A 24,245-nucleotide genomic window follows, 5' to 3' on the forward strand; every position below is an offset into this window, starting at 1 on the left:
TTGCAACTTTTTGGGTTTTTTTGGTCCCTCCCAAGTTACTTAGCCTAATCACTGAGGGGCTGAGGCAGAAAGCTTTGCGGTAGAGCCGCAGCTGTACCTCAGAATTAGTTCTCCAAAACTTCCATGGCATGCTGTAAGCAATAAGGATGCAAATTACTGCCGTGTTAAAATCACAGCTGTAATTCGCAGCCCATTGCTAAGTATCACCCTTCGTGTCAGTGTCTGAGTGGTAATTGGCTTATTTATCCACAAGAAGGGTGACATTTAAAAAAAACAGCATATACACAAGCTGCCGGCATCTGCATTGATCCCCCTCCCTGAACTGAACCCCAAATCCATGGTGTCTAGTGCCACCCTCTGTTTCCCTCCCCCAGCTTAATAGTGGCAGTCCTTGGCTGGTGGCCCTTACGGAAACCTGCCATCTTTGTCCCCTGTGTGTGGCCTCTAGATGTCACCATTGTGTGATGACCGTGACTTCCTCCCAACCCACCCAAGGGGCTATGAGTACTGTCTCTCCATCATCCCCAGCACGATTTGATCTAGGGAGCAGAAGACCTGAAGCAGAAATGAAACCCAGGTATCTCTGCAGGATCGTGCCAACTAAGCCACCGGACCAGCCCAGTTCATTATTCTCTTCCAGGCTGCAGGCTCCTTGTTCCCTCTGTGGCTCTCCCTGGCCACTGCCGAGTTTGTGTCCCAGTGATATTGGTCCTTTTCTATTTCTTTGCAGTAGGGTTGCTGTCTTGCTATTGATCTCTTGAGCTGCCTGTGGTGATGAGTCAGGGCTCAGCTCTTTGATCTGCCCTGCTAGGGCTGTAGCTGGGGAAATCCCAGGGCCAGCCAGCAGCGTTGGGGTAATCTGGCAAACAGGAAGCACACTATGAGAACAGTTACTGGCGTGAAACAAAGCAAGTGTGCGAATGAAAAATGGGCCTCTTGCATGCTCCCACATCAGATGAAGATACTGTTCTCTGATCCTCTAACCCCTCCTTCTCTCCGGGGAGCTCTGTGTCTTTCCGTTCTCCCCTCTTGTGGCACTGGAGGAAGCACTGTGTGTGGGGTAGAGTTGAGGAAGTGCCTAACCTCAGGTAGAGTGACAGTATGTCCTCCTGGAAGGCAGGAATTAACACTCTCTTCCACCGCAGCTCTGAGGCAAGACCATAGAATTCATTCTTTCCGTCCCCGAGCTCAGCCTGTGCCACAACTCTTTGTAGGAGGGGGGAGTAGGAGGCGAGGGATACAGAAGATGAAACGTTTTATGTGACTCTAAAAATAACGTGTCCTTCTAAGCCCGACTTTGTGGGGGCTGTAACTCCGTTCACGGCACCGGAGGTGAGCATATCCTAATACCACGCTGAGGTGCAGTAGATGGGCGATGTTGTTTATGAAGGAAGCAGCACCTTCAGCAGTACAGTAACTTTTAATGTTATGCTGGGTTTTAGGAGGTAGAGCCTGTCCTGGTTATGAAAGAGAGCATCTCCAGCAGCACGGCTCCCCCTAACAGTCTGCTGGAGCGTTAGGAAAAGGAATATATCCCTGTTATAAAGGAAAGCGTCTCCAGCAACACAACTCCCCCTAGCGGTGTGTTGAGGTATTGAGAAATGGAACGTGTCCTGGTTATAAAGGGGAGCACCTGCAGCACAGCTGCCCCCATCCCCCAGTAGTGTGCTGGAGTGTTGGTAAATGGAATGTGGCCTGGTTATAAAAGACTACATCTCTGGCAGCACAGCAGCTCCTAACAGTGTACTAGGGTGCGATTAAACAGGTGGTTTTCTTTCTGGAAGAAGGAATCTGGATTTATACTCACACCATGCATCTTTGTGCTTGCCACAGGTCAAGGCAGAAGATTCTGGGGACTTGCCCCCTACTCCAGTTCCTCAGCCACAGCCCCACCTTCCCCAGGCTCAGCTCATGCTAGCAGGAGGGCAGCTTGCTGGGGTAAGTCACCACCTTTTTTTGCAGAAATTCTTCAGTTGGTTCTCCTGTCTTCTACAATATCTTACAGGGCTGGTGCAACCATTAGGCAAACTATGCTTAGAGGGGTCAAGAAAGCTGCAGACAAAGCAAAACAACAGGTCCTGACAGCCTTACAGAATCTAGATCCATCAACATGTACTTTTACCTACAGAGAGGCTGGGCACTTGTCAGATATCCTATTTGCCTGGCTAGATGGCTTTTGGAAATTACTCTTTATGTATATACATGTGAAATAAAAGTTTAGTGTTTTAAAATATGTTCAGTTTTACGTTTTTATAAGACCATTCTGGGAATGGTGATATTGGGGTAATCATATTAAGTTTAATTATCAAAATATAAAGACCTGATAGATAATTATGGGGAGGGGAGAAGAGGAGGAATTGAGGGGCACTAGGCTGAAGGTTTATCTAGGATGCCTAATACCCTTGCATCCCAAGACGCCACAGGTTGCTTCTTCAGTGGCATAGATAAGCCGACAACTTGTCTTGATTTAAAGAAGGTAGCTGCAGACGAGACAGAATTTAAGCGTCTGCGGGCTCTTCTCACTTTCATAGTGCCCCTGCAAGTAAAATCAAAGGTAGCACCCCCTGCAGGTGAGGCAGAGTGGAACTGCTCACCTCCAGGGGTAGGGCCGCAGCTGGGCAGCTTGCCCCATAAGGGGGAGGGGGCAAAGAAGAGCACCTGTAAGTTCTCCTTGTGGTCACAATGCCCCCTACAGGTGGGAGCAGTTTGCAAGCGCTTCTCTCCATTTTAGGAAATGTTCCATGAGTTAGATGACTTGCTGTTGCTCAGAACAAGCAAACCTTACTTGCTGCTGCCTATGTATGCCTGTCTGCTTGCATGCCATTGTGTGTATGTGTGTTTGGTGGGGTATAATTGTGTGTCTAGTTTACACTGTCCGTGTGTGGGGCAGTGAATCTGTCTCCTCCTGCCATGTTATATTTTCGGTGCATGTGTGTGTTGGTGAACTTTTGTGGGTTTGTTTGTGCACATGTGATACATTGCATCTGTGTGTGTTTGGCCTTGTGTATATATCATTGTGTGTTGCAATGTTTGTCTAAATTTTTGAGGGGTTGTGTCTATGTATTACTGTCTCTTTCCTATGCTGTGTGTTATGTTGTGCATATGTATATCACGGGTACATTGCTTAAAGTTGCCGGTATTTACAAGCTGCCTCTGCTCATGTCTGTCTCTCCTCCCTCCCCGTTGCTTTTTTCCTTCCCGTATTTGCTGCAGCTTACTGCCCTAATGCCAGCTCAGCAGCAACTGCTCCTCCAACAAGCTCAAGCCCAGCTACTGGCTGCTGCGGTTCAGCAGTCTAATGCCGCCGCTGCCGCCTCTCAGCAGTCTGGCCCAGACACCCAGCAGAACCCCAGCCAGCCCCAGCTTGCTTTGTCTCAGCCTATCCATCTGACAGCACAGGTAAGGCCATGGTCCCTGCCACTGCACAGAATCCTATGCCCTCTTTTAAATCTTACTCCTGGGTTCTTTTCTTTTTTTTTGCTATAATATAGGAATAAATAAGTTGTGTGTTCTTATTTTTTTTTAATTTATTTATTTAGGACAGGGCAGTACTTTTCATTAATAACCATGACCTGCTTTTTTAAAAATCTTCCTGAAATTAATGTCAACTGACCAAGCTATATGTGGTCATTTCTCGGGAAAAGATGAGGAAAAATTCCAGAAACAAACAAAAAAAAGAGCTTCTAATGAATTCTGTTAGAAGGAACAATTTGTAATACAAAGTCTACTACTACTACTTAACATTTCTAGAGCTCTACTAGGGTTACGCAGCACTGTACAGTTTAACAAAGAAGGGACAGTCCCTGCTCGAAGGAGCTTACAATCTAAAGGACGAAATGTCAAGTTGGGGCAGTCAAGATTTCCTGAATAGAGGTGTAGTGGTTAGGCGCCGAAGGCGACATTGAAGAGGTGGGCTTTGAGCAAGGATTTGAAGATGGGCAGGGAGGGGGCTTGGCGTATGGGCTCAGGGAGTTTATTCCAAGCATAGGGTGAGGCGAGGCAGAAAGGGTGGAGCCTGGAGTTGGCGGTGGTGGAGAAGGGTACTGAGAGGAGGGATTTGTCTTGAGAGCGGAGGTTACAGGTAGGAACGTAAGGGGAGATGAGGGTAGAGAAGTAAGGAGGGGCTGCAGATCGAGTGCATTTGTAGGTTAGTAGGAGAAGCTTGAACTGTATGCGGTACCTGATCGGAAGCCAGTGAAGTGACTTGAGGAGAGGGGTGATATGAGCATATCGGTCCAGTCGGAAGATAAGACGTGCAGCCGAGTTCTGAACAGACTGAAGGGGGGATAGATGGCTAAGTGGGAGGCCAGTGAGGAGTAGGTTGCAGTAGTCAAGGCGAGAGGTAATGAGAGAGTGGATGAGAATTCAGGTGGTGTGCTCAGAGAGGAAAGGGCGAATTTTGCTAATGTTATAGAGGAAGAAGCGACAGGTCTTGGCTATCTGCTGGATATGTGCGGAGAGGGAGGAGTCAAAGATGACTCCGAGGTTGCGGGCAGATGAGACGGGGATGATTAGGGTGTTATCAACTGAGATAGAGAGTGGAGGGAGAGGGGAAGTGGGTTTGAGTGGGAAGACAATAAGCTCGGTCTTGGCCATGTTCAGTTTCAGGTGGTGGTTGGACATCCAGGCAGCAATGTCGGATAAGCAGGCCAATACTTTGGCCTGGGTTTCGGCAGTGATGTCTGGCGTGGAGAGATAAAGCTGGGTGTCGTCAGCATAAAGATGATATTGGAAACCATGAGATGAGATCAGGGAGCCCAGGGAAGAGGTGTAGATTGAAAAAAGAATGGGGTCCAAGGAGAGATCCCTGAGGAACTCCAACAGAGAGCGGGATGGGGGTAGAGGAAGAACCATGAGAATGTACTCTGAAGGTACGGTGGGAGAGATAAGAGGAGAACCAGGAGAGGACAGAGCCCTGGAACCCAAATGAGGACAGTGTGGCAAGAAGTAAATTGTGATTGACAGTGTCAAAAGCGGCAGATAGGTCGAGGAGGATGAGGATGGAGTAGTGACCTTTGGATTTGGCAAGGAACAGGTCATTGCAGACTTTAGATAGTGCCGTTTCTGTCGAGTGTAGGGGGCGAAAGCCGGTTTGAAGCGGATCGAGGATGGCATGAGAGGAGAGAAAATCAAGGCAACGTCTGTGAACGGCGCGTTCAAGTATGTTGGAGAGGAAGGGTAGGAGGGAAATGGGGCGGTAGTTGGAGGGACAGGTAGGGTCCAAACCCCATCCTTTTATGTGAAAAAATAAAGTTGAAGAAGATCAAATGTTTAACTTTTTCAGACTGTTTATGCATCCATGTGTGAAAAATCAGCTATTCTCAACATTTTGGATCTGCTGCTTTAGTCGTCTTTCCCTAGACATGATCACATATTCCTACAGACATACCTTGTATGTGTGACACCTGCATGAGGTTCTGATGGGAGATCTGCTTTTCAGCTTTCCGTGCTGTGTTCTTACTGTTTGAGTGACACCTTCTTGAGGCTCTGTTGGAGGATCCACTTTTCAACTTTCTGTGCTGAATTTGTGGTTTACATGGTCAGTGTGATGTTTGTATGGGATCTGCAGCTCAATGCCCACATTGTCCCACAGTGGTGCCCACATGCACCGTCGGGACAAGCAGAAGGGAGTCCTGACTGGGGTGTGTGTGTGGGGGGTAGTATAGTGAGTTGGCATTCTTTCACCATGTTCCTGTAAGCACCAATGAAACTGCTGTTCTTTCTTTATTAACAATTTTTATATACCACATACTGGCATCAGTACTATTGCTCGGTGTGATTCACAGTACCACATACACAATAAAACAAAAATAAAACCGAACAGACAAAGCGTACATCCCATAAACCTGTTACTCAGATGTTCAGGACCCCTGCGTCATCACACAACAGAGGGTGACTCTTCCACTATTGGGCCCACAATTATTACACAATATGCTAATGAGATGACGTAGCTGTGTCTAACCATTTATGAAATTTTTTTTTATCAATAAATGTTTATTAAAGTTTTAGAAAAGTTATATCCATACAAAGATATCGAACAATTGACAACATTCCAAAACCAAACCTCTTCAGAACAGACTCGGTGCTGAGCAACCATGACTCCCGTTCCAACCTTTCCCTCCCCCCCCAACCCTCTGTACCCCTCCCCTCAACCCTCCCTGTCCCCTTACCCCTTTAAACCATACTCAATAAACGATCCAGATGATTCCACTCATCTGCCTCAGAATCAAATTTCCTCAATCGACGATCAGTCAATTTTTCCAGTTCCCCCAACAAGTGAACTTTTAATAACCAGGTGGCCATAGTAGGACCACCACTCTGCTTCCAATGAGCCGCAAGAACTGACTTTGCTGCAGCAAAACAAAGCCGCTTTAGCCTTTTTTGCCACCTCTCCGATTCCCCCACCCAAGCATTTAGGATCATTTATGAAATCTTTTATAATCCATCTCCATCCTCGTACTCCTTGGCATCTTGTTCCACCACTTGGACACCATTACAGAAAACATTCTGTTATGGTATATCGCCCCCTCGTTTCTTTTACAATTGGAACAGACAACAAATTGTCTTCACCTGAACTTAAAACATCAGTTAGGCATGTACCTCACCAGTCTGTCTGTTAGAAATTCTTTGGTTTTCCATCTCTCAAAACTTGAAAATCAAGTGCTACAGTCTTAAATTTTAACCCTTTACTCAATGGGAAGCCAATGTAGGAATGAGGTGGATATTTATTGGAATTTATTAACCACAGTTATGAAGAGATTCAACCAGAGTGGTGTACAGCAGGTACAGTTTAGCATAAACCTTACAATTTTCTTAATATAAAACAATAGCAAAATGACCAAATATAAGCATAAATAGAATCAACGAGGTAAACTTTGAAATGGCAGATTGAAACCTAGCAATAGGACTAACATGAGAGTATCGGAAATATACACATTGAAAAGCACTGTAGAACAAGCATGAAACCATAATAGACAGCATAGAAAAATGTTCAAATAACATAGACCTAATACGATGTAAGCATGGTATCAAGTGAGTTCCCACCAAGCACTCCCCCCGCCCGGGCATTTCCCACCCTTTCGAGCTTGTAGCTTCTTTCTTGTATTGGGTCCTATAAGTCCTGGCGGTGCTTAATAGCATCTGAAACGAGGTTAGAGCAGCATACAGATGTCCACAGAGGAGTATAATAATAGAATAAGTTTTCATAGGTAGAGTAGTAATTTGTTATAAATTGTAATCAGTGTGACATTATGAGGGACTGAACTAGGTTGAAACCTAGTTTGGGGATGTGTGTAGGGAAGCATTGCCCCCTCCCCCATAAACTGCACTTTGCATTTATCTATGTATTTATTTAATTATTTATGACATTTGTATCCCAGATTAAATGTGAATTAGGTTCAAGCCTAGTGTGTGTGTGTGTGGGGGGGGGGGGGGGGGGGTTGAGGGTGTACTGGCTCCCCAAACGATACGAAAGAGAAAAGGGAGGGAGATTATTTGTCCTAGTGTGTTTTGGGGGTTATGGGTGGGAATTGTCCTCCCTGGTGTGGTGGGAATTGTCCAGATGGGAATGGTGGATGGTAACTGTCCAGGTGGGACCTGACCTAGAACCATCAGTATAATATCAAAGAAACATCTAAAAATCAAGCATTAGAACATGCGAATAACAGACATGATGCTCATGTTATTCCAAAAAACAATGAAACATCTTACTGTGTAACCAGAGGGCTATGAGCAAATATATAGATGGGTACAAGATGGGTAGTACAGTGTCAATTGTGATAAAGAGATGGGTGGCTAAACTGAAGGCAAATTATGTGCAGAGTTAGACCTGTTTTTCATATCTTATTTAAGTTAGAGGGTGTGCTGCATAGGCAGTCACTGACCTTGCTGTTTGGGTAGACTAAAGTGAGATGGGGCTAAGGTGACAGGTGGGGTGGAATGGAACAACACCTTTGTCAGCAGTAAAGGGGACAGTGGGGCACCTTTGAACACAGCAAGAAAGGAGTCCTTCACTGTGTGGTTCTGGTGCAACTACACTAGCTGACATCCCCCTTCCCCTCCCCCCCCCCAATATACCTCTTGCTTATGGTATCATCTACACTGAATACAGTCCCAGAAGTATGTGCCAAAAAATCAAACTAATGTACTAAATAGAACAGTATTTGCAGTATTCTGGAAATATATGCTGGTATTTTAACATTTGTCTCCCAGTCAGTCCCAGCATTCCAGTCTAGCATCTTTCTGTTGGCTATGTGGCCAGAAGCACTGTAACAGAAATCTTGTGTTTAATGGAAGTCTAAAAAGATTTGCCTATCTGTTTTTTTTTTTTTTTTTTTGGTGGGACACCTAATAATGGTTCAAATTTAAGCAAGGAAAAAAAAAGAACCATTACATAAGAAAACATGTAATATTCAAAATAAATAAAAATGAAATGAAAATGGTTCTCAAAAACAGAATTGTGATATCTCATGACTAACACTACCACCTGGCAATCACTAGTTCAGTCATTGTACCATATAACCCTACCAAGTAAACAGTCCAAAGTTATGAAAAATTCAAGAAAAAAACGTATCTGTAACAGATGAAGCAGACTCCAAAAGATCGCAGGCAGGGAGGTGTTAGCTCGCCAGACCAAAGTGTTCAAATAATAATCCAGTGCACAGAACTAGCAATTAATATACAAACCAGTACATTCTCCTTCTGTACTCCTCATCATGATCATGTTTCACAAAAACACTTCATCATGAGGGTAGATACAAGATTAACAAAATCAAGCTCATCGGCAAGTCAAAAAAATGTATTTACTCCAATAAAAATATATCGCCTTAATTTGTTTTCTTTTCGTTTTATTTATTAACCTTTAATAAATATTTTTCTATTTTTGTAATTCCTGATGTTTTGTATCAGTATCTAGTTCTATTTTATGTAACTCGCCTTGAATCCCAAATGAGAGAGCTGGGGAGAGATAATCAAAGTTTAGCTAAATTATAAAAGGAGGACTAAAGGGCTTCAGTGATGCCTGTCATGTCTCAGGACCAATGACTACTAACTTCTTCATTAACCCTAAAAAACCTACCTCTAATATTTTATCTAACCATTTTTATTATCTTTTCTTTTGCTATCTTTTTTCATATTAATTTATTAGTATCCGGTACTTATCGATTTTAAGTTCTGCCTCTCTCTACAGCGCGTCACCGTTTCACAGAGGCTTCTTCAGGAGCATTTACAAATGCAGCAACCATAGTACCCTTTCCTTTCAGTTTAAAGATTTTTCAGTCTTAAAGCACAACTTTTGTGCACATGCGCCAGGCACCATTCTCCCCTTAATGCCCCCAAAACTCCCTTATGCTCAATGCTGTGACCGTGCTTAAATTTGCATCTCATTAGCGTTGAGCATGAGGGAGTTGTTTTTCTGCACTGATCCAGCGGTAAAACTCCGGCTCTGTTTGGAAAAGCACCAGCATTTTGAGCATCAGGGCATCAGAGAGGCATATGGAGAAGAAATTACATGATTCTGATGAAAAAATGTTTATAGTATGAGATTCAGTATCATTTGCTTTAATTACTTGTAATTTAACTATTGTAGTAATTTATGTATTATTTTGTTTAGTTATTTTAGTCAATGTTTCATGACTGTTGAATATAGTTGCTTGGCTTAATAATGGTTTTTTTCTTTTAAGTCTGTAGTTTTCTAAGCTGCCAAGAGTGGCATATTGTGTGGCATATACATTTATAAATATTTTAAAAAATGCTTTGTGTATTATTGTGATGTTTGCAGAGGGCTCTGATGGAGATCTACTCTTTTGCTGTGGCTGTGCTGTATTCATGCTTTGTGAATCAGTGTGATGTGTGCAGAGGGGGCTCTATTGAAATCTCTTCAGTTGTCTGTGCTGTATTCATGTTTTGTGTATCAGTGTGATGCCTGCAGAGGCTCTGATGGAGATCTGCTCTTTTGCTGGGTCTGTGCTGTATTCATGCGTTACATGTTTTAAGGTGACACTTGCATAAGGAGAAGAGGTGTGGGGGAAGGGCTGAAAATGGCACAGTAATGCTAACGAATTAGGTTCATAAATATAGGAGTGTAACCTTTCAGGAATTTTACATACTTATATTGTTGCTCATCAATTAGAAACAAATCAGTGAGAAACTGTGTTTATATTTTCACTTTTGACAGAATTAAAAGAGAGATTCTGCTCAAGAATTGCTGGCTTGTTTCTGTTGCTAGGTTGACATCTGGTGGATATTTTGAAGAATTGCAGGCACATGCTTTTCACAAGAAATACATTTTTAAAATGTCAGTCACTAAGCCCTAAATAGACAAAGAATGGGGGGAAGAAAGCCTTTGTAAACCAGGTTGGTAGGAACAGCCAAACACATTCACAGCTACTTTTATGTTAAAAATATTACCTCAGTTTTCAATATTAAAAATGTACAGGGTGAGAGGCGGGGCTGGTGGTTGGGAGGCGGGGCAAGTGCAGGGCAAACTTCTACGTCTGTGCCCTGAAAAAGACAGATACAAATCAAGGTAAGGTATACACAAAAAGTAGCACATATGAGTTATATTGTTGGGCAAACTGGATGGACCGTGCAGGTCTTTTTCTGCCGTCATCTACTATGTTACAGTATAAGGTAGCCAGCCTCTGAATGCCTGAGGAACATCAGACTCTGACATTTTGAGCTGATTGAATGAAACTGATGGAGGGAGATGTTTCACTTAAACTGAAATGTCTAGAAACTCCTCCCCAAAATTTGGAGGGTTCTTCTGATGTTTCTCCTTTTCTCATTCCTTTTTTTTATACTAGGATATCCAGCAGCTGCTTCAGCTCCAACAACTGGTCTTGGTGCCAGGACACCATCTCCAGTCACCTGCTCAGTTCCTGCTGCCTCAGGCACAGCAAGGACAGCAAGGTAAGCTCCAGAGGGGGAATATGGTAAGGGACTATATGTGTGTGTTGAGGGAGGGGGGTGATGGCGGAGGGGAGTGTTTTGCATTGGTGAGCCTCTTGGGAATACATGGAAAAGGTGCATATGAGGAGTGCACATGTTAGGGGTCTCTTCTTCTCTTCTGAGTCGCCTTTCTTCCTCTCCTTGCTCTTCCCCTGTGTCCTCCATTCCTCCCCGTTACTTTTATGAGCCCCTTCTCTACCTATCCTCCCTGAAGCATTTTTGTGGTATGCTCTGTCTGTGCTGATCTGTGATGTACAAGATAAGCACAGGGAGGAAGTGCAGCTCTGCAAGGTTTGATAAAGATATCAGCACAAAGTGCAAAGCATAAGCAGAAGGTGGTGAGTTGAGGTGGTAAAGATGGAGAGGAAGGGGACAAGTGAAGGGAATGGATGAGGATAGGGCAGTTGTTCTCAACCCAGGGCACACCTAGCCAGTTAGGTTTTCAGGATATCCACAATGAATATGCAGGACATAAATTTGCATGCTCTGCCTCCATTGTATGCAGATCTATTTCATGCATATTTGTTGTGGATATTCTGAAAACCTGACTGGCTGGGTGTGTCCTGAGGAATGGGTTGAGAACCATTGATATAGAGAATTAGAGGCAACAGGGCTGGGGTACCAATAAACCAGGTCTTCTCAACCCAGTCCTCGGGACCCACCAAGCTAAGCTAGTTTTCAAGATATCCACAATGAATATGCAGGAGTTAAATTTACATGCGCTGCCTGCCATTTGTATGCAAATTTGTCTCGTGCATTAAACAGACTAGGTGGTCACCTGGGCCAGCAGTCTGAAGGGTAGGGAAGTCCTGCTCAGTGCATCCAAGGATGCACTAGGCCGGGCAGGGCCCCACCACTATCCATCACCCCACCCCACCCCACAGAAACTTGGCCCGATCACCCGCCCTCTCCCCCCCCCCCCCAGAGGACAGCGGGTGCTGCTGAGCTAGCCCCCCCAACCTGCTCAAAGGCCCTCCCCGGTCCTACCTTTAACTTCCCTGGAGTCCTAGTGGCCTCTTCAGGGCAGGAGCTATCCCAGTTGCTCCTGCCCCCACCGGTTCCTCTATTAAAATGGCTGTTGAGAGTTCCTGTGGCAGCCTGGTCTCACGAGGCTGCCACAGGAATTCTCGGCAGCCATTTTGATGGAGGAACCAGTGGGGGCGGGAGCAATTGGGATAGCTCCTGCCCAGCTTGGAGGCATTCACTGTCCTCCAGGGGGCAGGGCAGGTGGCTGGCCCAGCACAGCCCAATGAGGTTTAATTGGCAGGAGACAGTGGGAGCATGCTTCACCCATTATCTGACCTGAAGCCAGTAGGTGGAGCTTGCTGCCATATTAAGTCACTCAAAACAATATCAAACACTCCTTAGAAATAAGGACTTCCTATGTGAGGCTTGGTGTGGACCAATACTTTGCTCTGCTTTGAGTGTATCAAGATGGCAGCTACAGCTTCAGCCTTGTCACGTAATGCCATTCCTGTCAATTAAACCTCTTTGGCCTGGCCTGTCTGGGTCAAGTCTCTGTGTGTGTATGTGGGGAAAGGGAGAGGGGCGTGTACAGTGGCAGCAGCAGAAGCCTGGGGCTGGAGGACTCACTATGGTGGGAGTAAATTTTTGATGGAACTCAGATTTTGGGCTGGTTATGGGTCTGATATTTAACCTGAAGTTCGAGCGACCTCTATGGGGGCCATAGTCATGGCCTTTGCACATCAATAGCATTTAATAAGCAGGTGAGCAGATGTGCCACTTTCTGGGGGGGAGCTGCGGTCTCTGGCCTTTGGCTAAGGACAGTTGCTACACTGACTAAGATGGGAGTGAGAGCAGTTCATTATAAATAATTTTAGTTAAAGGGGAATCAGGGGATTGTGCTGCAACTTATCTGGGAGAACTAGCCTAATGGTTAGTGCAGCGGGCTTTGATCCTGGCAAGCTGGGTTCAATTCCCACTGCAGCTCCTTCTGACCTTCGATAAGTCACTTAACCCTCCAATGCCCCAGGTACCAAAAAAAAAAAAAATTAGACTTAGAGCCCTCTAGGGACAGAGAAAAATAACCTGCATATAATGTGTATAGTGCTGCGTATATCTAGTAGCACTATAGAAATGATTAGTAGTAGTACCTCTACAAAGCTATTGCACTGTAACTGATTGAATTTGATATTTCTTAGCAAATTGCTGTTCTTATGTTTATGTAAAAATTTAATAAGGAGAATTGGGGAAAAAAGGGGGGGAGACATTCACAGGGAGTTGTGAACGATGGTCCAAGGCACTGTAACCTCGTAGCTGAAAGCCCAAAAAATACCAGGCCAAAAAAAGCAGTGGAAGAGAGAAGAGTAGTGGTGAAAGGATGGAGAGGACTGTAAAAAGGTGTTGACAGGGAAAGGAGAGACTCTGGAGGCAAAGGGTGAGTAATGGAGGGATAAAGGAATGAGAAAGAAACTACTACTACTACTTATCATTTCTATAGCGCTACTAGATGTACGTAGCGCTGTACACTTGAAGATGAAGAGACAGTCCCTGCTCGACAGAGCTTGCAATCTAATTAGGACAGACAGGACAAACAAGAGATAAGGGAATATTAAAGTGAGGATGATAAAATAAGGGTTCTGAAAAAGTGAATAAGGGTTAAGAGTTAAAAGCAGCATCAAAAAGGTGGGCTTTTAGCTTAGATTTGAAGACGGCCAGAGATGGAGCTTGACGTACCGGCTCAGGAAGTCTATTCCAGGCATATGGTGCAGCAAGATAAAAGGAACGGAGTCTGGAGTTAGCAGTGGAGGAGAAGGGTGCAGATAAGAGAGATTTACCCAGTGAACGGAGTTCCCGGGGAGGAATGTAGGGAGAGATGAGAGTGGAGAGGTACTGAGACGCTGCAGAGTGAATGCACTTATAGGTCAATAAGAGGAGTTTGAACTTTATGCGGAAACGGATAGGAAGCCAGTGAAGTGACTTGAGGAGAGAGGGCTAATATGAGCATAACGACACTGGCAGAATATTAGTTGTGCAGCAGAATTTTGAACAGATTGAAGAGGAGAGAGATGGCTAAGTGGGAGACCTGTGAGAAGCAAGTTGCAATAGTCTAAGCGAGAGGTGATAAGAGTGTGGATGAGGGTTCTAGTGTGCTCAGAAAGGAAAGGGCGAATTTTGGTGATATTATAGAGAGAGAAACAAAGAGGTAGAGAGGAAGGTGGAGGACTGGGAAACCAATGAAAGTGATAGGAAGAGCTGCAGAAGATTCAGTGAAACAAAGAGGGAGAAGACAAAAGGAAAGGAGCACAAGAAGGAATTGGAAGAAGATAAAACAACAGCAAAGACCAGGAATAATGCACCATAAAGCACTTCAAACAAGAAATGAGGTAGAAGAAAGCCACAGGTTTTGACTTAGTGGCCTACGACAATGAAACATCTTAACTTTATAAACCTTTTTCATGTGTGTAATACCTCTTATAGAATTAGATCATGCCTAAAGATACTTGAGGTGCAAACAGGCTTAGAGTAAACTTTCTCGGGTGGAGTTTGGGCAGAGTCATGATTTACATACACATTTTATAAAATTGTGCTAATGTTTATTTCTGCTCCCAAGCAGTGTCCACAGTCTAGTGTTATTTCTGCAGGATTTTATAGACATACAGATGTGATTCTGTTCACAATTCCGGGACTTTCTGGAAGATGATGGTCTGGGTCCGTTGTCTGTTTCCTGGTTCTATAAACTTTTGTGGCAATGTCTCCCTGCTTTATTATACACTTCTTTATAGGAAGCTTGGTCCAGAGAACTGGGTCTTCCCCTGGGAACCTTGATAACTCTCTCCTGGTTTACCTCCAGTCCTACATTAGTTTACCAAGCAAATTTGCAGGAATGCCACTATCGTGTATTTCATCGGGCTTATTGTTTGCAGAGTAGAACCTTTAGGGCTGGTTGTGCGGTCTCCGCGTGTTGCTTGAAGTGTGGGGAACAAACAAACCAATTTACACATAGTCTGTGGTCATACTGGAAGATAAAAGCTTTTTGGAAGGCTATTCTCACATATCTTCATCGTATTTTGGGGCATCCCATGCCTTTATCTATGGAAGGCATCTTGTTTGATAGAGTTTCACTCCTGGGCTCCTGAGAGAAAGGGAAGAATTACTTTTTGGGGAAAGCTTATATTTTGGGGATGAAATGTATCCTAAATCACTGGTTGCAAGTTGCGCCTCCTATGTTTTGGTACCTGGTGCAATAAACTGCATGCGCTAATGATTTGGGAGTCCTGGATGGCTAGTCACCACCTAAAGAGACAGAACAGAAATGTGCTGCTAATCTCCATCTGTGGATCTGGAGTTCCTGTTAATCTAAGAAAACAGAGGTATGAAGTTGTGCATCCAGACAGTAAAACCAGGACTTGGGTTAGACTGTTCAGAGCCATCTGGCCACAATATGAAAATAAATGTGTTTTTTTTCTAGCTCACTTTTTCTTAAGATAGTAAGTTCAGAGCAAGTGAATGGAGTTGTTTTGTTACCTGCAATTGTCCTTCAAAATAACTTGTTAAAACTTTGTTTCCCAGAATTCTGCCTATATATTGATATGAAGGGATCTTTGATTCCCAAGTCATCACTTTTTCTCCCCTTCAGGTTTGCTATCGACACCAAATCTATTTCAGCTACCTCAGCAAAATCAAGGGAGCCTCCTACCAGCTCAGCCCAGGGCAGGGCTCCCAGCACAGGTCAGTGAGCTAAGAAAGTCCCAGTTTTGTTTTGATTCCGATCTTTGCATATAGAAATCCTTCATGCATTTTTGAATTCTGTTACCGTTTTTGTCTTCACCACCTCCCATGGGAGGGCATTGCAGGCATCCACCACTGTCTCTGTGGAAAAAGTACTTCCTGACATTACTCCTATTTCGACCTCCCAACCCCCCTCTGCCCGCCCGCAACCTCAGTTCATGTCCTCTAGTTCTACTGCTGCCCCTTCTCTGGAAAAGATTTGTTTATGTGCTGCAGTGGCACCAAGAAACAGAAACTGTCTCCTTGCCCCACCCCCCCCTCTACCACCACCATCTTCCTGTTCCCTCACCCTCCACCTCCCTGACTCTGTGGCTGCACGCTGCAAGCAAATCAAAACTAGGCGAAGGGCCAGAGCCTTATGTGCGCCACTGGCGACTCTTGTCATTCTTACCCCCTATGTAACTTCCTATTTTGAAGGGCCAGGACTGACCAGAGTCACCAGCGGAGTGCACAAGGCTATGGCCCTGCACCTCATTTCGGTTTGCTTGCAGCATGCAGCCATAGAGTCAGGGAGGCAGCGGGCGAAGGAACGGATAGGTGGCAGGGAGGGGAAGGAGGCAGTTTCTATTTCCTGTTACTGCTGCAGACACAGGAAATCAGCGGCCTTGCAGGTGAGCAAGTGACAGCAGGAAGAGGAAGACAGCAGTTGGGCACTGAGTGTTGGGTAACCCCTGCTCATGTCTTGCGTACCATGTGTTGGAAACCTGTGGTCTATAGCAGTGGTTCTCAACCTTCCTTCTGTTGTGATACACCTGATAGATAATGTTCATGTGTGTGACATGCTGAATAGTACAAGTTGCAGCTGAAGAAAGACAAAACCATACATATTATCTCCTTTTGCTATTAATAATGCAAAGAAAATATAGAACACCGGGATTTGTATGATGCCAGGGTGGCGGAGAGGGATGGTCCAGAGACCAGCAACATTTCCAATTGGGGCTGGTGATCGAACTAGGGACAAGTAATGGAGATTTCTAGTACCCAACTTCCTTGTTCTCAGCTCTCTCAACCTGCAACACACAGGATTGTTAAAGAAGGCACAAACGAGATATGTGACACACTGATTGAGAACAACTGGTCTATAGCAATCAACTATACTATCCATTTTCTCCTGCTACTGTTTTTCAGCCCCTCAAAGCCAAAACTCATCCAGATAGAACCCCCCCATCCACCCCCACACAAGTTATTTTACTGCCCCTCAACACTGCTACCCTCCTGTTTCTCTCTTTTCAATTGTCTGGCTGGGACGTTAGTTTTGGGAGATGGGAAGAACTTTGACTGGAGTGCTGTAGGATAAAACAAGGTTTTGTTTTGGGGCTGGGCTGCTGAGACCCTTTGCTCTGGTTCATGACTGCAGGTGGTAACCAGACCAGGGCTCCCTGAATCTCACCTCTCCCACTCCCAGCCGACCAAGTGCTTGGACACAGCCTCTCACCCTGAGGAACCCAGTGACCTGGAGGAGCTTGAGCAGTTTGCCCGAACATTCAAGCAGCGCAGAATCAAGCTAGGATTCACGCAGGTAAAGAGGGATGGGGGGGATGCAGGTAACTGAAAGCTTGGTTTCACACAGAAAAGGAGGTATATGGGGTTCACAGGTCCTCCTGAGCTTGATGTGGCTCGGCAAAGGGGACAGGACTTCTTAGTATCATAGGACTGAATAGGATAGGTGGATAGGGAGGCATGTAGTGGGATCTCAGAGCTCATGTAAAATGGTGGGCAGCACAGGGAAATGCAGACTCCTCTTCACTCTGGTAAATGAACCAATTGAGGCTGAGGGAGAGACCTTGAGTTCAGCTTCAATAAATGTGGGAGCAGGAACCCCTACATGAAATTTCATCCAAGAAAGAGAGCAGGTGATGGACACTAGGGAGGAAGAGTATCCCAGAGCTCATCTTCATTCAGATAAGGAGGAATGCGACTGAAGTTGCTTCTTTTCCCCCTCCTTTCAGGGTGATGTGGGGCTGGCCATGGGGAAGTTGTACGGGAATGATTTCAGCCAGACGACCATCTCTCGCTTTGAGGCGCTAAACCTGAGCTTCAAAAACATGTGCAAGCTAAAACCATTGCTGGAGAAGTGGCTGAATGATGCAGGTGAGCTGAGGGGGACCTAAATCTTCCTGAGATGAGGCTGATGTGTGAATCTAAGAGAGCTGTTTTTCTCTGAGATGGGGAATATGTTTAGAGATTAATGGATTCCTGCAGTACTGGTAGGAATTGTGTGAGATGTCCGTTAATGTCTCCATCTCTTTCCCTTTTCTTCTTCCCTCTGGGATGACCACAGAGACCATGTCAGTAGATACTACTCTGCCCAGTCCCAATCAGCTGAGCAGCCCCAACCTGGGGTTTGATGGGATGCCAGGACGCCGGAGAAAGAAGCGCACCAGTATTGAGACCAATGTTAGATTCGCCCTGGAAAAGAGCTTCATCGCGGTGAGAGGTCACTGTCAGGCTCTGCAGGCCTGTGAGGGGGACTACGAACTTGTACTGTGGGGCCGGTGATATTATGTGCATTGCTTGTCTCTCTAATGGAATCATTAAAAAGTCAGAGGAAGGAAGGGATTGACAGCCAGGAACAGGAGGGAGAGGAGAGCAAAAACAGAAGAAAGAGAAGAAATGGACAGGAAAGAGAGAAAGGAGAGAGGAGGTGCTTTTTTGACTGGGGATTACTGAGTTGGGAGGGGGTTGGATGGAACACGGGTGGTGGGGGGAGAATGAGCTTTGAGTGAGATGATGGAGAGCCTGTGGGATGTGAAGGAGGGGTTATAAATGAGAGAAGAGAAGGGAGTGTTGATTATGAGTAGTGTGGAACAATAGGAAATGATTGTTTAATTTCAAATGGAACTAGAACTAGGGAACATGCCATAATACTGGCTAGGTATCAGATTTAAAGCAAAGGAAAGTGTTGTTGTTGTTGTTTTTTTTTTTTTAATTGAACAAAGAAGCAGTGGATATCTGTTTTTAGATGATATGGCCATTGTTTTTAGCAGAGCTGGGTTTAAAAGGCTTGGATGGGTTCATTAGCCAGGTAGATTGGGAGTCACCACTTCTACGGATGAGCAAGAGGGAGAGAAGAGATTTTCCCCATTAAGATGTACTGGGAATCTCCAAGGGGCCCTTTAACTAAGCCACGTAAGCACTTAAGTACACCCAACACGCACCAAATTTGGAGTTACCGCGTGGCCCTTGCGGTATTTTCAATTTTGGCACGCGTACGCAAAATATTTTTTATTTTCTGGTACGCAGCATCTACGCACGTCAAGTGTCATTTGACATGTGTAGACCATTACCGCCTGGTTACTGCGTAGGACCTTACCGTTAGGTCAATGGCTTGCGGTAAGGCCTCAGACCCAAAATGGACACACGGCAGTTTTCATTTTGCAGCAAGTCCATTTTCGGGGGGGGGGGGGGGGGGGGGAGCATTGGCCATTTTTCAACGCACCTTAGTAAAAGGACCCTCAAGTGACTTGGATGGACCACTGTTAGAGGATATTGAGCTTGATGGAGTATTGGTTTTTTCCAGCATGGTATGTCTCACGGACCTGACGAGATGGGCATCACTGCTCTGTAACCTGTCTCACAGCCCCCTCTCCTGGGAGAACTGGATCTCTCTAGGCACAGTGTACCATACAAGAATATCATCATTAATATTATTCTCCTCATAGTTGCTGCTTATCTGAGTATGGGCAAGCGGACCCAGGGCTTCTCCAGCACTGTGCAAAACTTTATAACTGTGCCTTTTCTGCTTTCTCCTGGGCCCCTCAGAATCAGAAACCTACTTCAGAGGAAATCCTGCTGATTGCCGAGCAGCTGAACATGGAGAAGGAGGTGATACGCGTCTGGTTCTGTAATCGTCGGCAGAAGGAGAAGAGGATTAACCCCTGCAGCAGTGCGCCACTGCTGCCCAGCCAGCCAAAGCCAGGCATCTACAGCTCCCACTTGGTATGTAGAGGTATCCTCTTCCTTGCAGTAATACCTTAACACCGTAAGCCCCAGCAGGTCCTTTATCTGAAGTTTTAGAAAGGATTCCATGTTTGGTGGAGGCCATGCACTTTGGCAGCTAGTTTCAGTTTCTCTTTCTTGTCCCTTGCTCGGCTGGCAGTCAGGATGCCTGAGTTCCAACACCAGCTCTGTCTGAAAATTCCTCTATGTGATCACTTTCTTGTGATTGGCTAGTAGATGCCTGTGCTAGATTTTTTGCAATTGTGCTGGAATTTGGAAGACTGCATTTGGAATGAAGTGTAAAATCTCATTTTCTTTTCATAAATCTATTCTATAGGTGACAAATCAAGGGACAGGAGTAACTCTAACAAACTCCCAGGCTTCCAGCAGTCTCAGCACAACAGGTCTGTCATGGTCTTCTCTGTTCAATCCTGTACTACTCCCCTCTCACCCCTGTACTGTAATACTAAAGGATATCCGTCACATCCCTGAGCCCTGTTCCACTCTCACCCCTGTATTGTAACACTAGAGGGTAAAGGATAAAGAGTCATGGATTTGATATATCACCTTTCTATGGGCACAATCAAAGCAGTTTACATATATTATATGCAGGTACTTGCTCTGTCCCTAGTGGGCTCACAATAAGTTTGATGTTTTTTTTTTTGTACCTTGGGCAATGGAGGTTAAGTGACTTGCCCAGGGTCACAAGGAGCTGGAGTGAGAATCAAGCCCAGTTCCCCAGGTTCTCAGCCCACTGCACTAACAATTAGGCTACTCCTCCAGAGTACTGTAGCTCTTTAAGCATTTCCTTTCTAGGGAGCAGCCATATTGGCTAGAATGTGAGGTGACGTCATTGAATGAAGCTCAATTTAGTTCTTGTTTCTTTTTTCATGCAGTTACTACCTTATCTTCAGCTATGGGGTCCATGGCTCCAAGCAGAACGGCAGGGGGAGGAGGTGGGATTCCTTTATTGAACTCCATCCCCTCAGTTACCCCACCCCCAAACAACAGCACAAACCCCAGTCCCCAGAGCAGCAACAGCAGCAGCAGCCACAGCAGCCAGAGCCACAGCCACTCAGCCATTGGCTTCTCAGGGCTGAATCCCAGCACGGGGTAAGTAGCAGAAGACATGTTTGCTTGTCTGGAATAGCAGTTCTGTCTGCTAAGATGCTTCATTCCTTTCTTTCAATCTGTCCAGAGCAGGATGTTCCTATGTGGGGTGGTAAACTGGATGACTTTTCTGCTTAAAAGTGTTTGTTTGTTTGTTTGTTTTTTTTTGGGGGGGGGGGGAGATGTTGGGTTATGAAACTGTTCATCTGAAAGGTCTGGGAAAAGAGGAGGAGCATTTTTGAGTATGCCTTCTTTAGGTAGGGTTGGGTGAATTGAAGAGGAGGAGTTCGAAGATTTGACCCTCGGCAGGGATGGGAGGGGGGACTTCCTTTGGGAGAATGGGGCATGTATTTTCTGCTATGCTTGCCTTTGTGTCCCCTCTCTAACTGCTGTTGCTTTCACTGCTTGGCTCTGATTGGTTTGTGGTATGGTTTTGATTTTTTCAGGGGCACAATGCTGGGGGTGAGCGCAGGGTTAAACCCCACTCTCATGGCTAAGAACCCACTGGCCACCATTCAAGGTTGGTGTGAAGACCTTGCCCCATCTGTCCTCCATCCCATGCACCCATGAGCCATTTCTGTGTGTGTGGGAGCTGGGAGTCAGGGCTGGGGCCTTCACTCATATCCTATGTCTGGAGCCCTTGACTTCCCTTTACCCTTCTCATTCATGCTTGTCTGACTCATCACTAGCAATAGGCAAGTAAAGCACAAATTGGACTTGCATTTCAGCCTCATAGGGACATTTTCAGTTCTTTGGGGGACTGGGGTAGAAGGATTCTGGGCAGTTCCATCTCCTCTTTAGAGGGAGAGGGTGACAAGAAGGTACCAGACTGTTCCACGTTGTTTACCTTGGAGGAACATAGCAATGATTCATTTTTTTTTGGGGGGGGGGGGGGGAGGGAATCAAAATTTTCCAGTTTGTGGTTTCCTTTGGAGGGATAGATTAAGGGTGAGGAGCTAGGCAGATTAAAAAAAACTTTTCAGAAAGAGTTTTCCCTGATAGTAACAAGGAGACTCCAGTCAAAAAGAGGAAGCACTTGGAATTAGGTCCTGATGGATTCTGGGATATATGACCTAGCCTTAGACTACAAGCTTATGATTCTTTTGGGGGGCAGGATGGAGAAAAGCTAGAAATATCCTGTAGAATTGAGTTGTTAGTTACAATCTCTCTCTTTTCTCCATCTTTCTCCCACCTTTTCCCTCTCAACCTCCCCATTGACTTTTCCCTTGTTCTCCCCTTTTTTTCCCTTTCTGTCTCTTGTCCCCTCTATTTCTTTATGCTTCCCAGCATTGGCCACTGGTGGGACCCTGCCCCTTACCAGCCTTGATGCCGGAGGGAGCCTGGTCTTGGGTACGGCCACCTGCAACGCTGGCACCCAGAGCATCGTCACTTCATCTCTCTTCCTGAACCAGGCGGGACTGCCTCTGATTGGCACCAGCCCTGGTGTTGGCCTTGTGTCCGCAGCTGTGGCAGCCTCTATCACCGCCAAGTCTCCGAGCCTCTCTTCCTCCTCCTCCTCCTCTTCTTCCTCTTCCTTCTCCTCCTCCTGTGAGGCAACGCCTGTCCCAGTGCAGGGCATCTTGGATGCAGGTACCAAACCTGAGTGAGCTCCGCCCTCCGTCCATCTCTCTCCAGGCGCAGTGGGAAGAGGAGGACACATGATGCCCGAAAAACAAGAAGAGAGGGTCATCATAAACAACAGAAAGAGAGGGAAAAACAAACCAAAAGGAAGGGACAACAGCAAAGAAGAAACACAAACTCCGTACCAAAAAAAAACCCAAATCAACCAAACTGGCACCAGAGCCAAGTATACTCCCTTCAAATTAAAAAAACGAACAAACATTGTATTCTCTGTTTATTCTCAGCAGAGGCATCAGAAAATGAGAAATAGAAGAAAAACCAAAAAGATCAAACCACAGACACAAATTTGGGTGCTAGAAGAGGTACCCAGTGCCAGAACTCCAAAGCTACATCCAAAGTTTCCAAACACACCCCACCAACACACAGACACCTCCACCTGTACACCCACAGACAGACACAAACACAAAAACAAAACTGACTTTTATATTTCCAGCTTTTATCTAAATGTTTCTTTCAAAGAGTTTTTTTTAACCCTTGCCTTCCCAGATGTTTTTATTATTATAATTATTATTCATTATTATTATTATTATTATTATTATATATTTGTATATATATTTTTTGTTGTTTCTGTTCAGGTATTTGGGGGATATGCTTTGGGTCTGACTCCACTTTATTATAAAATTTAACTTTCATTATGTATTTTTTTCTTAAAAAATCATTCTTTTATTTTATTTGAACAGATTTATTTTAATTTTGATTTAATTTGTATGAAAATGTGAAGGGACAGTGTAGTTATTTCTTTTAACTTTAATTTGTGTACATTCTCAGAAAAAAATTTATTTTTATATTTTTATTATCATGGGGCTTTTATTATAAATATTCTTTGGTTTAAATGTTTTTTTTTTAATTTTCGTATTTTTTTTTATTTCAAGTATTTTCAAATTTTTTTCTGCACACTTTGATCTAGTGCCTGTCAGTGGGAGTTATGAAAAAAAAAATGTAAGTTCCAAAATGAAAACCAAGAATATTACAAACCAAAACTTAGAAGAAAGTAAAACTAGGAAAGGAGAATTTAAAGGGACCTGCCACTGCAAGGAAGATGAGATTTCCATATGTTTATACAGTGGCAAAAGAGTATTTAACCAAAAAAAAGAAACTAAACCAAAACATATGAAGAAATAGGAACAAAGGAAAACCCAGCTCCAAACTCTGAAAGAAGAGTGTGTTTGATGTTCTTAGGGTGTAGATGTTGAGTTTTCTCTGCCTACAAAATACCTCATTAATAAGTTTTTTTCAGAAGACAATGAAGAAGAACCAAGCTATGAGGGAAGGGAAACCTTCTGAAAGAAAACCAAAAAGAAAGTCTAAAATATCCAACTGGCCCAGGAGTTTGCCCTTACCTCAAGTCTCGAAAGCTTTAAGTGGGCTGCTTGAAATGTTCTAATTTTTTTGTTTATTTTTAAATTTCTCTGTCTCACTTTCCTCTCCTCTCTCTCTCTCTATCTCTCTCTCTTTCTGAACCAAAGTCTTGCTTTTGCAGAGAAAGGATGCTTTAGCCATGGGAAAAATACAGAAAAACCCCTTAAAAATTGAACATCAAAAGTTAAGTGATGATGGGGAAGTTTGGGAGACCTTGAACTTTGACCTTTCTTAAAGGAATATTGACCTCATTTTAGCCTATTTGCTTAAATCGTGTTAGATTTTCAGGTGGTTGAGAGAATATACTGTGAAACTTAGATTTCAGGAAACGAAGAAAGAAAGAAGAAGAAAAAGAAGATTGCATTGCAGGTGGAAAGGACTTTTAAAGTTAGTTGTTCATTGGTTTGCTGTTACCTGACTGATGCTGTGTGCAAGTGTGGGAAAGAGGAATTAAGTAAAGAGGTATATAAAGGTGGAAGTCTTGAAATGGAGGCGGG

The 24,245-nt window shown here is 44.6% G+C and overlaps 1 protein-coding gene across 2 annotated transcripts in view; it reads left to right on the top strand.

Moving 5' to 3' along the window:
* POU2F2 (POU class 2 homeobox 2) overlaps nucleotides 1-24,245 on the top strand; it is a 276,734-nt gene that overhangs the window by 206,034 nt on the left and 46,455 nt on the right. The window contains exons 6-16 of one of the 2 annotated variants that reach the window (XM_030211698.1): nucleotides 1,834-1,938; nucleotides 3,214-3,399; nucleotides 10,803-10,908; nucleotides 15,548-15,639; nucleotides 17,057-17,218; nucleotides 17,649-17,790; nucleotides 17,981-18,129; nucleotides 19,462-19,638; nucleotides 19,976-20,042; nucleotides 20,535-20,751; nucleotides 22,036-22,149. In XM_030211698.1, coding sequence (XP_030067558.1) covers nucleotides 1,834-1,938; nucleotides 3,214-3,399; nucleotides 10,803-10,908; nucleotides 15,548-15,639; nucleotides 17,057-17,218; nucleotides 17,649-17,790; nucleotides 17,981-18,129; nucleotides 19,462-19,638; nucleotides 19,976-20,042; nucleotides 20,535-20,751; nucleotides 22,036-22,075 — 1,443 coding nt within the window. In that variant the 3' untranslated portion in view covers nucleotides 22,076-22,149. Of the gene's footprint in view, nucleotides 1-1,833; nucleotides 1,939-3,213; nucleotides 3,400-10,802; nucleotides 10,909-15,547; nucleotides 15,640-17,056; nucleotides 17,219-17,648; nucleotides 17,791-17,980; nucleotides 18,130-19,461; nucleotides 19,639-19,975; nucleotides 20,043-20,534; nucleotides 20,752-22,035; nucleotides 22,150-24,245 lie in introns of those variants that run through there. The other variant, XM_030211699.1, reaches the window with a different exon arrangement.

This window comes from Microcaecilia unicolor, chromosome 8 (genome assembly GCF_901765095.1).
Source record: "Microcaecilia unicolor chromosome 8, aMicUni1.1, whole genome shotgun sequence".
Taxonomy (NCBI): domain Eukaryota; kingdom Metazoa; phylum Chordata; class Amphibia; order Gymnophiona; family Siphonopidae; genus Microcaecilia; species Microcaecilia unicolor.